This window comes from Columba livia, chromosome 11, assembly GCF_036013475.1.
Source record: "Columba livia isolate bColLiv1 breed racing homer chromosome 11, bColLiv1.pat.W.v2, whole genome shotgun sequence".
NCBI lineage: Eukaryota > Metazoa > Chordata > Aves > Columbiformes > Columbidae > Columba > Columba livia.
Window position 1 is genome coordinate 13727686 of NC_088612.1, and position 17357 is coordinate 13745042.

At 36.2% G+C, this 17357-nt stretch overlaps 1 protein-coding gene across 4 annotated transcripts in view; it reads right to left on the minus strand.

Annotated features, from left to right (window-relative positions):
* Positions 1 to 302: 302 nt before the first annotated feature.
* The window catches only part of NEDD4 (NEDD4 E3 ubiquitin protein ligase), a 56941-nt gene continuing 39886 nt past the window's right edge, over positions 303 to 17357 (minus strand). For all 4 annotated transcript variants that reach the window (XM_065076953.1, XM_065076951.1, XM_065076952.1 and 1 more), the window contains 18 exons: positions 16572 to 16637; positions 15792 to 15911; positions 15148 to 15354; positions 14061 to 14138; positions 13770 to 13824; positions 13621 to 13679; positions 12636 to 12701; positions 10177 to 10406; positions 9479 to 9600; positions 9309 to 9379; positions 7655 to 7750; positions 6538 to 6611; positions 6342 to 6402; positions 5707 to 5766; positions 5506 to 5613; positions 4811 to 4907; positions 2203 to 2275; positions 303 to 2125 (listed from right to left, as the gene is read on the minus strand). In XM_065076953.1, the coding sequence (XP_064933025.1) occupies positions 2023 to 2125; positions 2203 to 2275; positions 4811 to 4907; positions 5506 to 5613; positions 5707 to 5766; positions 6342 to 6402; positions 6538 to 6611; positions 7655 to 7750; positions 9309 to 9379; positions 9479 to 9600; positions 10177 to 10406; positions 12636 to 12701; positions 13621 to 13679; positions 13770 to 13824; positions 14061 to 14138; positions 15148 to 15354; positions 15792 to 15911; positions 16572 to 16637 (1746 nt within the window). In that variant the 3' untranslated portion in view covers positions 303 to 2022. The remainder of the gene's footprint in view (positions 2126 to 2202; positions 2276 to 4810; positions 4908 to 5505; positions 5614 to 5706; positions 5767 to 6341; positions 6403 to 6537; positions 6612 to 7654; positions 7751 to 9308; positions 9380 to 9478; positions 9601 to 10176; positions 10407 to 12635; positions 12702 to 13620; positions 13680 to 13769; positions 13825 to 14060; positions 14139 to 15147; positions 15355 to 15791; positions 15912 to 16571; positions 16638 to 17357) is intronic.

Here is a 17357-nt window from a genome sequence, read left to right on the forward strand (position 1 = left end):
CCGTTGTCAGCTGGCATTTCTGTGGGGCCTCCACCTTCGCCTGTCTGCTGTGTAGCGTTTCTAGGCTGGCCATACAGCGACCTAGAGCTTTTATAAAAACATGGTCTTAAATTTTCAAAGACTGCACACCTTGGGAGCAGAACACGAGGAAACAGCACCGCTGCACCCCAACACCTGTACAAAAGTAGCAGCATATTGTGGCAGGTGGAACTGCCACCCCACTCTACCTAGGAGTACTAAAATGACTGAATTCTTGCTATTGCAAGACTACGGATTTGCACCAAAAAGAACCAAGTCACAACTTATTAGAATAAACTTTTATTTATTGTTCTCAGGATCCTTATTTTATACTTTAAAGTATGCAACAAAACCTGCTACATTCAAATCTATACAGATTTACTGATATATCATTTGTTTTACAAAACTGCATATAGATTTGGGAAATTTGTATAAGTTACCTTTATTTACATGTAATATTCTCAGCCCTAATGACCTAGTCAAAGAATAAAACAAAGTGGGATTTTAAATATCCCTTAAGACCCATTACATTTGTTACATAATTTACATATCTTTAGAGATGTGCTACACTTCCTTCTTGCATATTTATAGAGACTGTGACTAAACAGAAATCTGCTGGCCAAAGCTAGATACTGTCATTTCTTCAGATCATATTGGTAATAAAATGTTAAAATTTGAGCAATCCAGGTATATAAACCATTTTTTTCTTTTAGAACCAACTTTGCTAATCCTTTATAACCAGCACTTGCTCAAAAAAAGTGTTAGCAATACAAAAAATACCCACATTTACAAAATAAATCAAACTAATATTTATATGACAAGTTGATCTACAATAAATTGCACATTGTTGGTTATGACTTTGGTTATACCGTATTAACAAATTTGGTTTCTAGACTAACAGTGGAGGAAAAAAAATACAAAAAACGCAGCTATAGAAACTAGCATAACCTGTAAACATATTACAGAACCAAATTCTGCACCTGATGACATGTGCATAACCTCCATGCAGTTCAGAGAAGTTTGCACATGCCAGACTGCTGAATTTGGCTCAGAAAACCCTGTAAACATGTTTTTTATTGTTATGTAGTGCAATACTGCAAGAATGGATAATAAAGGCATCTAACTACCAGTAACTAATACTGAGTGATATCCATACAAATTTCACTTTAAGATTACTTTGTTGCAAAAGGCTGAATTGAAAATATTATCCATCGTTGAACTACAAATTTATCCAAAAAAGTGATGAACTCTCAAACCAATGACAGTATACAAATTCAGACAAAAAAGGATGTAATTTTTCACTACAATTCAGAATTATGCTGCTTGCTTGTTTTATATAAAAGTCCTGGTTTTGTTACGCTGTTTTAACAAAAGTGAGTTGAAAACAGAAATCTAACACATAAAATGTGTCAGCAAGTCAACGTTCTGCAAACAGATGGCTGATAATACAAACAAATGCTTTCCAATGTTTTACCTAATGCGCTGAATCATAAGGTGCTTTGGACAGATCTGTAGCAAACAGTCTGAAGCAGCACAGATTACGACGCTGCATTACACGAAGTTTGCTGGTTTGGGGTTTTTTTTGTTTATTTTTTTTGTTTAAACAGTTTAACAATTTCAGTTGTTCCTTTTAAAGCAGCAATTCAAATTTACACCCTCTGCAAAAATTTCTTCACAGTTTTACTTCAGTAGTGTACTGCAGGACAGTCGGTCAAATACCATAGAAGAGGAAACTGCTGAAAAATATTTTAGTTTTTGACTTACTTGGCACTGGCCCATCCAATGTGTATATTATAGTTATTAGCAAAGTATACAAAACTGTGGAAATGGCAAAACACATTTTCAAAAGTTAGTGAATTTTTAATACTTACATTACAAGTGATACTATGAAGATTCAAAAGCCGGGTAACTAAATACAATGGTAGTCCCTGGAAAATTCAAATCTGTTTGTAAACCCTTAAAATGAAATTGCAGCACTGGACTGATGTAATTTATGTCGGTGTCTTAATCAACCCCATCAAAACCCTGAGTATTTTCAATCGCTAGAAGAAGTTTATCCCATAAATCTTCAAACGAGTCATATGGAGGCAAATCCAAGCGATTAAAGCTGAAACACAGATGAAAACTCTCAAGTATCGTATCACTCTTACTAAAAGTCATAATTTACCTAAATTAAATACTCACCAGGTATGAGCTCTTGGCAGTTTCTCAGGAGTACCCCACTGCTCAACTGTAAACAACTGTGGTCCATTTGAACCTGCAGAACAGAATACATCACTTTTCACCCCACTATGAGGTTCTTTTATAATTAGAAAGTCAAATTATGAAATATTTTGGGTTTTTTTGTAATCCAATTCTGGCAATAGTAGGAGCTATCTATATGGATCAAATACAGTCTATACTCTGTCAATAATCCCAATTCACTTGTCTTTTTAATTATTTCTTGCTACATCTTAATTTCAAGAGACTTTTACACCTTAAGCTCCGAAGTCTAAGACCTAAATATATATACATATTAGTTGCCATTGAAAATTTTATGCAGAAGTTCTATACCGTATAAATTTTCCATGTAAAAATTTAGACATGTTTATCACAGCATGCCAAGTTATATAATCTAGCAGAAAGTATTCAATATCCACCTTTACCTATGCAACAACAGAGCCAAGTAACTGAGAAATTTTTGAAACTGTGAGCATGTGTGTACTCCAGGGATGCACATATACACCTGAGAGAACTTTTGGCTAGCAAGTGCAGCTCCAGCTATGCCTGTGCCTTCAGCAGCTGTCTTACAGCATGTTATATCTAAAAGTTCCTTGGACCTCTCAACTCTTGCCAGGGGGATGCAAAGGGCATTTTGTAACCATTTCCTCAAGCTGCTAAAGGCATTTGTGTGTGTCTGGAGAGGACTGTGTTGTTTAATTTAAAAACAAAACCAAAAAACCCACCACAAACAAAAACCAAACAAAAAACAAAAAGCAAAACACTATCTTGTCAGAGAATATATTATCTGATGGTGAGTGTCCTCTGACTATTCTATAAGGAGACCATCAACACAGAGATTGTATTGCAAGGCAGATGTCTCCCCAAGGAAGAGCAGCTTTCTGCTTCTGAAATGGATGATGTGAAACATGTTTCAGATTAAAGATGAACAGCAGTAATGAGAGCAGGTATAAGTGGTGTGTAGAGTACCTTTAGACATATGACATTAATTTGGTGGGGGAACACAAGAAATACAAGAAAACCACAGGTTTGTTTACTGTCCTTGTTCTTAAACTTGGGTGGATTTATCTTGAACACCAAGTGCTCACTCCCTTCCTACAGGCAGAAATGCCTCTCTGGGCCACAGGAGGGAGATGTCCCACTGGAAAGCCAGCTCTGGCCTGCACCCAGGAACAGCGGCACCGGCAGCAGCACGAAGCCACGTACCAGCGCCGCAGAACCACCTACAGCTCTTCAAGAACAAACAGGTACTGGAAATGTAATTGTAATAACTACTGGGACTTGGTGAGGATGGCATGCTGGCCAGAGTAAAGCAGAAATAACTAAGAGAACAAAAAAAAGCAGTGTGCAAGACAACAGCTAAATGAATTTTTCATGAGTGAATAGAACTATAGAAACTGGGTCCTGGCCAGAAGACTGCCCAAGGATATCCTAGTCCTAGGCCAGAAGGAAGCCAAGAGCTTCAACAGTTTATTTCCTCATTCCTTAGTTCTCTCTCTGGTAGCGTTTTTAGACAAATAAACAGAAATACAGATGCAGCAGAAGTCTGATTGGGTTCCGCTGTGACGAGCATGTGCCGTAACTCCAACAGTACCAAGGTTTAGGTGCAACAGCAGACACACGGCTCAAGTTCGCTGGGGGCCCTGTCCGTGCCATTGGAACTCACAACTCATTCAATGATGGAATGGAAAACATACACTGAGTCTTTCCGATGGATGTTAAGAGAGGGAGAAATGGATACATGTTGTGGTGGGTGATATTTGTTCACAACTCTAGTGTTTTATTAACAAATCACTGTCTTGTTTACAAAGAAGGAGATGTTTATTCAAATACACAAGTTAGGCTATTCAGTTACTTGCATAGGATCTCAAGCACTTTCAGCCTTAATAAAGTAGTGTAGCAGAAAACATAATAGCTGATGGTAGTGGAAAACAGACTTCCCGTAAGCAAAACAGCCCCCACCCTTCATGGGCTGTTCTCTCTGCTTGCCCCTGGTCTTACCACAGTGTGTTTTTTGGCTCTGTTATTCAGGTCTGCTCCTTGCTGCCATCTGCTTGGTTCAGTCTCCTCATTGTAGGTTCACTACTTTTCTTCTGGCATTATGCTCGACTCATGTCATTTCAGTGGTCCCCTTTAGAATGTATCCTTGCAAACAATTGTATCTGTACAACCACGGCTTTTGAGCAGATAAAAGCAGTTGTGGAATCTGAATTTAACTGCCAATGCCAGCATGTCTTTGTAATCAGATCTTAGATAACTGAGAATTTTCTTCAAGCTCAATCATGTGTTAAGCAGGGATTTTTGTGGCTCTTTAGAAAATCCACATCAATTTGAGAGGTCCTACACACTTAAAAACTTCCAAAACCAGAATTGAAATGAAGTATTTATAGAACATGGATAACGTGTGATCTAAGTGACTCATTCCTAACTTTGCTTCTTGTAACTGTGAGCATATACTCATTTTAAAAGCAAAATTTGAAAATTAATAGGCCTATGTTTGAAGACAAACATCATGACAATGCCAGTATTATATTCTCATTACTTAATTGTAAACACAATCCTAAGTACTCACCATACAGCTCAGCAAACCCATTCATAGGTACGCGTGATGTGCCAGTAACAAACTGAAGTAATCTTATTCTCTTTTCAGAGTCCATCATTAAGACTGCCTACATATGATAATGATTACAATTAAAGATTTATTTTTAAATTAAGGTTTTAAGCTAGCAACTGTGTTGAATAAATCTGCTTTCTCTAAATCATTATCCTTTATACATACGTATTTTTTTAGTGACACACAGCCTACTTCTCTGCCTGCTGCTAAAAGCTATGAAGTGAACAATTTTTAAATGGCACTGTAACAAGGGCATGGTTACTGGCTTAGCAGGCTGTTAAAATACTTCCCTTGAAGATTTGGCCCCTACTTTCTTTGAACTCTCCTGATGCTATGAACTAGCAGTCAAATTCCTGTAATTTATTAAACAGAAGAGTTTACCACCTCTTTAGTGTACCCATGCCAGAAAAACCTACACAGAAATATTTTTAACCCCAGTCAGACATGGATTTTTTGGTAAAAGCAAGTATCAGTAGCATATTTATATTCTTACCACACATCTCATTTTCAGTTTTCTTACTGTCTTTCTTAAGAGTTTTAATGGTCAAATATTTGCCTACTTATTGATGAATCACACGATAAATTAGCAGAGCTGAAAGGCAGCAGCTTTCAAACAGGCTTTAAGTCAAAAAAATAGTAGAACTTCACAATACCTTCCAGAACCACTGTATTACTTGATGGTTGATGTTGTAGCCATTTTTGTATTTGGTATGTAGCTTCCAATCAGCCACATCCACATCTCCCAATCCACACATTAATAACTAGACAGATAAAAAGAAACACAACACACCACCAGTTTTTAAGTCAGTAACGTTAAGTTCCAACATAATTTTTCTTTTCCATTATACACTTACCTCTAGTTCATTTTCATCAAAAATTTTAATGAGATCCTGTGGTATTAGCTCAAAAAAGCCCTAAAAACATGAGGGAAATTAAAAAAAAAAAGTCAACATTATTTAAGCATTTTTATTCATGGATAAAGATATTTAAGTGCTTTAGTAAATGGAGCCAAAGCAATACATCAAATACAGATCTCTGGATACCAGCAGTCTCTAGTTTAGTTATAGTACTTTTAATTCTGATTTATCTCACATCTTTATTGTGCTACACTGAACAGTGAATATATAAGTGTGAATATTGTATATGTAAAAAGGCTAAACCAGCTAGTTTAATTTAATTCAATTCTAGATAGTTTGATTTAATTTTCATTTCTGCAGAGCTCATTAAACAGTTTGCACTACAGCTGAAGCTGTCAGCCAGGACTGAGAAATAAGCAAGTTTTTCCATATGAATTAAACATGTCAGTAAAAACATACCAAAAAGAGTAAGTCTGAAATAATTCAAAGCTGACACTACAAACAGTATCACTGCCTTTTTTTATACCTGTAACAACATCATCTGTGGGTTCTCAGGACGTCCAAATAAAGCTTGTTTTAAGATTAGATGCAACAAATTCTTAGAAGAATTAATTTTGTAAGTAAGACTATACCTCTTTAAAGGCTGCCATTTGTTTTTGTACTCTGCTCACAAATCTCCACTGAATTACAAGACTGTTAAAAAAAATAAAGTAAAAGCAATTTATATCCAAAGCAACAACTTCATTTTGTTCATACAACTAACACACAGCCACTATTACTAAACAAGCAATCTAGTCAGACACACTGGACACAGTGATCACTACTTACTGAATGTAGTCTCTCTTGTTCTTGTTGGTGACAACTATTTCCGATCCACCACTTTTCAGTTCATGTTGATGGGTCTAAATGCAATACATAGAACAGGTCTTAAATGAGGTATATATTGGGTAAATTAAATAACTCTTGAAGACTGCAGAATTTGAAAACTATGAGAAATAGAACCAGTTTCACAGGTCACCTGAATAAGTACAAATTGGTTGATTGTTTTAAAATTGTATTATTCTGGGATGCCAGGTTGCATTGGGGCAAGCTCTGCTTTTTCTGACCTGCAACAATAAGTCACCTAAGTTTGCACACAAGTTCCCAGTAAAGTGGACTTCACTAACTGCATATTCAATGACCCACCTTTTTTACCAAATCTCAAGGAAAAACACAGAACAAAATCAGCAACTGTCCCAGTAAATAAGTGAATCAATCGGCATACCTGTTACAAATGATTTATACTACTGGAACCTCAGCATACAAATACCTGATTTTCAGTTCATTATGGATATACATTTTCACGCTCCTACTTAGGATTACTTCAGTTTCACAAGACCACAAAGGCTATTATCCTACCTGGATCTAGCTGGCATCTGTAACTTGAAATATTTATTCAAGACCTCTCATATTTCTACATGGCTTATCTTGGATAGGCTTTCTACACAACAACCTTGTTTATTCCATAGTTTTCTAGTACATCTTGGAGGAAAAAAAAAATCCCCATTGTTATCTCTCAATGAAATTTATGATTCCAGCCATTTCCACCAGAGCTCATCCTTTCTAGCCAATCACATAAAACCAACCCGTTCTCCAGACTAAGTAACAGGACTATGGATATCTCTGTCTCAGTTGCACTCACAGTAACAGCTACATTTCTTTCAGAAAAAAGCATGAGCTAGTTTTTAAGGCTCTGCTTATTTCCAAGTCCTTTATCACATCACAGCCAGGCTAACAGAGCACTGCATGAGGAAGTGCCAGCTAAAAGAAGCAGCTAAATGAATAAACCAACAGGGCTGTAAATGAAGGGTTTTCCTTCATATCATACAGATAAAAATCAGCTAATTTCACAGCTCAAATGCTTTGATTATGTTTTCTCTATTCTACTTCACATAAACATACCAACCTGACCAAAAAGTTCTTCATCAACTACAAATCTGAGGTCCAGTTCTGCTGGATCATTTTCCAGAATCCATCTCAGAGAATTGTAATATTCACTATCCTAAGAGAAAGAATTACAAAATAGTAAATATAAAATAGAGTAGTCACCTTTTAAGCTACAAGAGGCTCCATTACAGCCCAGTGAATGCTGCTACCTTAGATAATCCTGTATTTGATACAGACTCTCTGCAATTATACGAAGAAACAAAGACCTATAAAGACGTTTGAAATCTTGACTCAATCTCAGGACTAAAAATCTCTCACATAGCAGAATGGTGATCAGATGTCACAGCACTATCTGAAGTAATGTGTTTTAGACTCATCCTATATTTATCCTATATTGTTAGGCACTACTACAAAGAGCCTTAGGAAATGAAAATTAAGATAAAGCCAATTGCATCCTGGGTTGCATCAAAAGAAGTGTGGTTGGCATGTCAAGGGAGGTGATCCTCCCCATTATTCCACTCTCGTGAGACCCCACCTGCAGTACTGTGTCCAGGTGTGGGGGCCCCCAACATAGGAAGGACATGGACCTGTTGGAGCAAGTCCAGAGGAGGCCACAAAGATGACCAGGGGGCTGGAGCATCTCCCCTGTGAAGACAGGCTGAGAGAGTTGGGGTCATTCAGCCTGGAGAAGAGAAAGGGCTCCAGGGAGACCTTATAGCAGCCTCCAGTACCAAAAGGGGACCTGCAAGGAAGCTGGAGAGGGACTTTTCACAATGCTATGTAGTGGTAGGACAAGGGGTAATGGCTTTAAACTGCAAGAAGGTAGATTTAGATTAGATATAAGCAGGAAATCCTTCACCATGAGGGTGGCGAGGAACTGGAATGGGCTGCCCAGAGAAGCTGTGGATGCCCCATCCCTGGCAGTATTCAAGGCCAGGCTGGATGGGGCTTTGAGCAACCTGGTCTAGCAGAAGGTGTCCCTGTCCACGGCAGGGGGTTGAAACCAGGTGATATTTAAAGTCCCTCCCAACCCAAACTATTCTATGATTCTACAGTACTAGGAAAACAAAATAATCAAGACATCTATAAATCAAATACTCAAAACCAGATAGGGAGTATATTCTGTATTCTTGTAGGACAGCAAAAGCAGTAATAGATTAAAGAGACTGGATTAAAACAAACAAACCAACCAACCACCCTGCCCCCACAACTACTCTTGATAAGTGCCATTATCAGGGAAACAAACAAGAGAATTGTAAGGGCCATGTTCTCCTCTAAAACTGTTACATTGTCTCACCCATTAATATATTCAGTCTCTAAAAGTATAAGAATGTTTCTTTTTAATAACCAAAAGACACAACTAATTTAGAAAACAGGTTGCCATAGGGATCCCAAAGATGTTTACATTTAAGAACCTTAGTGTGTAAAAATATTTTAAGAAAACATAACAGAAAGTTTAGTCTCGAGTTTTCAATACAGCTTAACTGACTTAAACCAGAATCTAGGTCTCTGATTTTCATTGGAAGTTTTAATTCCTGTACAACTTACAGACTTATAAAAAAATGTAACCTAAAATTTCTTTGAATCACGCACTTCATAATGTTATTAAAGACACATTTAAAAAATAATATGAACACAAAATCCTAGTATACACAATAAAGCGAATTACATACCACAGACTCCATATCATGAAGCGTTATTGGTTTTTGGAGCATCATCTTGTAAAAAGGACGAATGAAAAAGGCTTTAAAGAAGAACAAAAAAATTGAACAGTATGTGACTTAAAATTCAAAATATTCACAATATTAAGCTAAATATTGTATTACATAAAATAAATACTAACCATCCAAAAGTTTGCCATGGTAAACAGCCATTCCAGCTACACGACCTATAAACTTGAAATAAGAGAGATGATCCTCATTGCAAAGTCCAGAGTTTGGATTGATCTGCAGAGTATAGTTATCTCTGAAGTTGAGGGAGGTAGCAGGGAAGAGAAAGAAAAACAAAATGTTGTACTATCGGAACAGTCCCATAGTTGAAGATCTGAAAGACATCACTGGTTAAATGAGGTATTACTTTTCATGAAAAGTCATCATATTTGGATTAATAAATCATTAATCTAATATCAAACACTCAAGAGAAGATTCTGTTAGCATAGCTGAAATAACAGTTTTGAAACACCTTTGTAAGCTAGAGATTTACCAACAACAAGGGCTTAACTCCTACTAATTTTAAAGTAGTCAGAATAACACTCTCCACGTTTTTCTTAAATAATGCTGCTTCTGTAATCCATAGATGGTTGCAGCATATGCTTGTCTACGCAAAGATGTCATGGCTTATGTTAGACTGCTGAAAAAAGATATAGGTACTGTCTCTACATTATTCTTCTGTCAAACAAAGAACTAGGTGCAGAACAGGGCACTTATTAACAATTAAACAGTTGCAGTGGGGGAGGTAATTCCATTTTTAAGTAGGTATGAGAAATACAATCGATCTGCTTTCCCTAATAGCCTTCATGTCTTGCAGACCTTTATTACTTACGTAGCTGAATATTCGAACAATCCATAATAAGGATTAAACATTTCTTTAGAGAGAAGGAAGAACCATTCCCTGGCCACTCCTCCATAGTCTAAACCTTTTTCACCATCAAATTCAATCCAAAGTCTTGCTTTAAGGAAATCTGCTCTCTTTACAGCTATAATTCTTCTATAGGAATCCTCAAGGATTGTTGTACGATGAATTTTCATCTCAAATCTATTTGGAATATCACTCTAAAAAAAAGAACAGAAAAAAAAGAATATGAAAACATAGAATAGAGCAAACCCCAGCACCTTGCCGAGTCTGCAAATTCTGTAAACAAAGAATGGCACACAAATAATTTTCTTAAATAATTTAGAAACATAACACAGTATGTTGACAAGAGGCTCTATTTACACACAACTCAACTAGAATGGATAATTTCAGATACTAAATTCTATTTCATATAAAGTAAATAGGGTTAAAATAAGTTCTTACTAGTAAGAGCATATGCTCAGTTGTTGTGCATGCAGCAAGGCATGGAAGATTTTTTAACACTGAAAGTTCATCATATAATTAGCTTGATTAAAAAAAAAAAGGCTGAGACTTGATAAATAAAATTATTTTGGAATGATTTTGCCTGACTTATTTGAACTTCTCATTCAAAATTCTGCCTATAAGGTGAGGTGCCCCATTTTATTAAGATATACAGGACACACAAGTATTCCTACAATAGCAAAATAAAAACCAATCCATTTAACATTTTATGTCACAGGAACAAATCACAAGGTTTGTATTTACTACCACATAGGAAAATATTTAAATTAATATACCCAAGGAGCTCATATTTGCTGCTGAGCTTTCAGAGTAAGCCCCTAAGAAACCTGGAATAAAACTTCCCTGAACCATTAAATTACTATCTGAGAACACAATATTTTCTTGATTTCGCATGTTTTCAGCCAGTTTATTTCAGCAATTACTTCAGGCAAAATCAAGAAATTCTGTGAAAGGGGAAACAGGAAATTTCAACTCGTGTTGCTCTATGCCTAGATTAATATGATGCAATGAAACTTAGTATATGTCAAATTTTAAAGAACTAGTCACAAACTAAGTAGAAATAATGAATTTTTGAATGCAGAAATAGTTAATAAATCAATCTGAAGAGCACATGTTCAGATATGCTGCCTTTTTGTTCTTTTATCCTCCTCAAATAAACTATCCTTAATGTCCCAAATAAAAAAAAAAGCTGCATTTAAATGTAATGCCTATTTATATCCAACAACAGCTTGATCCATACCACAAACAAATAATAAGTATTCGCAGGGGGGGGCATGTTATTTGTCATTTTCCAAGTTGCAAACTACTGTACAATCTTATATCCCCTATTTGCATGGTGGCTGAAAACGAGCTGTATATTTCATCATTTCAGAAAGCAGTAAATATCCATAAATTTCTTAAAAGCTATATATCTTTTTTTTGTTACAAATCAACTTTTCAGAAAAAAAAAAATCAAACAATAATAAAATATTAAAACCAAACTTAGCTGATTAAAGTAGTATTCAATAATTAAATATCTATATAAATCAATCCATTACCTTAATTGTCATTTAGGTAATTGTGAAAGCTTAAAAGGCAACAGTAATGTATGCTTCAAAATCCACACATGCATTTAATTCTTAAATTACTGCAATTATATTGTGTGGCTGAGCTGTCTATCACTTCTCAGATTAGGATAATGACATCTGAATGAATGCTGAGCCTGTTTGACCAGGAACACAAAAACAGGTGCACATATAATAGTGTGGAATTTTAACATCAGCAAAAAAAGCACAGATTTTAGAAAGGCTTGAGACAGGTAAAAGCTGAAGTATGGTCTAAACTCAAACAGCATTATTATGTGTATGAAATATCTCCCAGGAATACCCAATTTGATTGTAGTTATGCAAAGACTCATTGTTATCTGAATATCCAGATGCTATTTACAGTCTTTTATGCTATGTGCTATAAATGTATCTGGCACTACCAATTCAAACTAGCAGTTGCAAGTGAACTTAAGATTTTAAGGCTATAACAATTTTATTACAGTCATCTAGCCTAAGCAAGATAATACAGATTTCTATCCGAACAGTCTAAAAATCTGTTTTGAGAACCTCTATTTCCATATTCTGAGTTCCAAAAACTACTATATGCCAGATTAGTGATTTCCAGAGTTTTCTGCTGCCAACCTACTTCCAAGTTCACAACTTCAACCTTTTTCAATTAGGTTGCTTGCAGTCTCATCACTGCACAGTGTCACAAACCCTACTGCTAGATTAAATGCTAATTTTCACCAAGCTGCTGCTTCACAAATGTATTTGTGACCAGAAAGCAAGTGCACATTCCCAAAGGAGGTTACAAAGCTCAAGTTCCTTTCACTGTAAGCTTTCCTTTGGTTAGGGACACAAGTTCCTTAACCTTCTACTGGATTCCTACTTATTACTAACCTGTTTCTTCAACTTCTTTCTGAAGAATTCGTATTTCCGCTTATAGTCCCTGGAGTAAGGCACAGCCTTCAGAAAAAAAAAATTGCTTGAGATACTCTGACAATAAATGTACCACAAACCAGTCCATATTTGTGAAACACAGACAATGCATTGAAGTTCTGAGAAAACAGCAATACATGTTTTACCAAGTATCGGGGACACTTTCAATTCATAAATACATGGACAGTTAAGAACATCTGGAATGAAAAGTACTTTGTTCAGAACACCTGTTCTGATCAGTTCCACAGAATTTACCCTGTACTCTACTATTAGCTGATGTGACCGATCTGGCCACCCCCGATCAAAGTGACCAAAATGCCTCTGGTGATTTACGTAACACAGAGTCTTTTCCTTGCTGTATCATGACAGACCTGGCTACAAACACCTCTATTTTCCATGGACAGAGACGGTTGTTTACATATGTGAGCTATTAATAAACACACATATCAGCTGAACACTAAAACCCATCTATAATTATAATGTGTACGGTCTTTGCAATTAGTCCTGGTAATTTTGCACTTCAGATTAAGTATCAAGGCTAGATAATTATTTTTCAGTTGGAAATTAATTTCATTCCTTATAAATCTATTCTGTTGTTGTTGTGTTTTGTTTTGGCTTTATTTCTTTTTCTTCCTTCCCTGCCCCTTCCCCCCCTCCCCCTTTTTTTTTTCCAAGTTTACTTCATGAATTGAGCTCGTTTTATCTTACACACCATGGGCAAAAAAATAAAGGTTCTCACCCACTTCAAATCACCCCCTCCTTCCTGCCCCCCCTCACTTCTACAGAAAGCTTTCTAAACAGTCTTTAAAAAGGAATAAAATGCTTTGTTCCAACATGCCTGAAGTTTGATCTTCTAGACTAAGTACCTGAAAAATTACAACAGTTTTTTTGGATTCTATTAACAATATTCTTGAAAAATATGTAAAGCTACATGAGGAAAGCTTACTGGTCCAGTTATTGCCACATTCTGCAGTCGAGGATCCTCCCACTGTGTTTTCTTTGTATCTACAAGATATTTCTTCATTAGTTCCATTAATTTAGATAATGTTCAGAAATAAAATGATGAGTGATAAGAGAATACTACATGGTACATACTGTGGTTTATGAAGAATATTCTTCCATCCGTGTGAGTTCTCTCTTCCCACCCTGGCTGTAAGGAGGAGACAATTTTGTTAGAAATTTCTGACTATATAGTTCGCATAGAACTCAACATGACCTGCAGCTGGGGCATTGGCCCCTCCATCTACTCTCAGCACTGGAATTCAAATTAGAGTATTTTATGTGAGAAAAAAGCAGGTTTATTTTCTCATGTACCATCTTTGTTAGCTCTAATTTAAGTATCTAAATCATTGTATCTGCAAAACAAGTATAAAGCCATTTACTTACTGGTAACGGGCCTAGGTCTACTGGATCTAGAGAAGTCTTTCTCCTCAGATTAGCAGAAATTTTCAGTCTTGGATCTTCCTTTGAAAACAAAACAAGCAGCACATTAAAATCCTTTTGTTGATTTGGTTTTCTTGTATTTTTTTCCTCTTGTATTCATGACTGTGTAAGAATATGTCTAGTACCAACCAGATAATTGTTGTATATTTTTCAGCCAGATAGTTCCTTGGGATTCTCAGTCCTCCAATAGTTCACAATCATCTTCTAATGACCTTTCACTTCATTATATCTATATTAAAAAATCCCTCATTCAACTCAGTTTTCGTGTAATAGAGTTGAATTAATCTTTCCACATGGTTTCTGACAAACCTTGTGCTTTCTGGGTTTGGTGGTTGGGTTATTTTGGTCTGTTGGTTTGGGTTTTTTTTTTTCAGGGAAAAAGGGAGGTGTTTGTGTTAAATGAGGTCTTTCCATAATCCTGAATAAATGAATATTCATTTTGCATCAATTACATGCATTTCTCTATTTCTCTTTCACCTGACAGTAATACTGACCTACTCTTTAAATGCTTAAGTCCATCTATTAGCTCTGCCTAGTGATGCACAGTGTCACTCTGTGGAACTACAGCTATTCAACTCCCTCATCCATATTGCAGCTGCACCTGGTCTGCTTTCTTAAAAAAATTAACAACAATTTGCATTTTGCACCGTACCACGTGATAATTTCAAGGTAATGGATTTCCTCTTGAAGATAAGATTACAAAACTGATTTCTGCTAACGGCACATATAAGCCATTGCAGTTTTACAGTTATGACAGCAGTGTCATTTAGGAGACACTTTACACTCACGAAACAGACTCCTATATCCTTCCAAGCTAAACTCCCAAATGCCAATATGGTTTGCAGAATTCATAATATTTACAAAATCTATCATAAGTAGAATGACTTTTTATGTTTGTCACTTATGTTCCTCAACAGACACGATACAGCTGTTTTGGCACTAAAGAAATCTAGAGAAGCTTGCTGAATGCAGCAAAGCTTTGACCTGAGAGAAACTAGAATTCCTGTCCATGAGAGCAGTTCTCCATTACCCATGTTGTAGTTTTGGTATTGTGGTCAATAAAGAATGGTCTCCCATTGGGTGCATGTCGGACTTCCCAGCCTTTAGGGAGAAATCCTTGCTCCATTTCAGGCTGCTGGTGAGTAGACTGTTGTGATGAATCACTTGATGTTGCTTGTTGTTGTCTTCCTACAGAAATACTTTGTGCAGCTGACAACTGACCTGGTTCCATAGCAATCTATGGTAAACGACAAAAGACAAAAATCAAAGCCCTGTACAGCAATACATTTTTTTTCTGTTAACTTATGTTTTTGATTCACCAAAGCAGTTTCATGAACCAAGTACCAGATGGTACATAGATTTGTTTAGTCTAATATCAACACCACTGACTAACAATTACTAATTATGCTACTAAAGGTAGAAGAAGTCTTTCAGGATTCTCAATCAGCTGTCACTCTCCAGAAGGCTTTCTTGCTGCACATTTAGAAGAGCAAGTTGCAATAACTATTACTGTTCCTCACTCCTGTTGCATTCTCTCAGATATTTTATGCAGTGCTTTACTAGTTTAGGCATTTTGCATGTTCTATTTCAAAGTGGTCTCTAAACTTTACTTCTATTACGTAAGATGTTTAAAAGGTTAAATGAATAAAAACATTAAATAAAGACAGACAGTACCTGTACAACTGGCTTAATCCAGGTAGTGGTTCTAGAATTGTGATCTATATAATATGACCTCCCCTTTTCATCTTGTCGCTCTTCCCAGCCTGGGGGTAATCCAGATGAAGTAGGCAGTAACTAAGTATTAGTGATAACAGAAGAAAAACAGTTAAGAAAACTATGAAACTGACTGTGAAAAGTCAGATTGAATGTCAAATTAAAACAACAAAACAAAACCAAAATCCAGAAGGTTCATGATTTTCACAAACTGGATAAAATGGAAAAGCAGTACTTAGATCTTTACTGAATAGTATTAAGTGACAGGTTTTTTTTTTAAATTCAAGCTCCTCATCTACAAGGACTCATTTATATACCTGGTTTAGGCATGGCTGATCCAGCCTAGTGCTTCTGGCTATGAGATCATTCTAAGTTTGCAGTGTCACTATGAAAACAGAATGTCAGGATGGTGGTACAGCTTTTAATTATAAAACAAACAATTTGAAAACCAAAACTCATCTCTTCATGGGAAGATTACTTCTTCCTGACGGCCCTATACATATATTAAACTAATGTTAAACCAAAACCACCAAGTTGGAACATGAAAGCTTTACAACTGAACTCCAATCCTACTAGATTCATAACTCAAATTCTGTCAGGATAGCTGCCAAAATGCAGCCAAATCTCATTTAAAATGTCAGCACATAACACATAGTTTAAAAAAAAAAGTTCTACCTGAAAAAAAATCCTTCGACTTCTACACAACTGCTACACAAGCCTGTTTTTTAAAAAATGACATACCACGGGATGTGCAGGCTGCTCTTCAACTCTGTATGTTTGCAGACTACCCCTTCGGCTGGAATGGTTCTTGAAGTAGTGAAGAGGAATGACATATTAGCTGTTTTTGCAGCTTCAAGGTTGGCAGCAAACAGTCAGCAATGGCTATGACACTTTACACTATGACAGTTTTCATCTTGAACAAACTGTCTTATTTGTTTTGAGGCATTGATTTAATATACTGTTTTGGAAACTATCATTTTAACACTGCTAGAAGTTCACAGTGTCTACTATAACCTTAAGCCAGAATAATACAGAGGCTTGTGAAAGTTCTGAAAACCCTAACAATAGATGTTCTGGCACTTGAAACATTAGAGTTAATTGCAACCAGTCACATTACAATTGAACTTACAGTATAGAACTTAGTGCCTTATCTTGTCAGTAGACTAAAGCCTGTGATGTATCAGAGCTAACACAACTTTTCAGAGAGTAGATTAAGCTAATAATGATAAGATATGACAGTCTAAGACATCCAGTTTTAGAAGAGTAGTTCAGTTCCTGGACTTCGCAGAAGCATCCACCTTTCTGACTAGAACCATATTTAGACCTCATCTGCTACAATTAAGCAACCATGTTTAATTTCACTCCAGAATTTCCCAGATTATTTGAAGGATTTTTCCCTCCCTACATACCCTTTTAGAACACTTCAAAGAAGAGGCATGATTATGTTTTTAAATCTACTTTTTTGAGGGTAATGGAGGTGAAAGGAGGCAAGACTCATTCTAGCTGGCTCTTGCAAATAATTTGAAC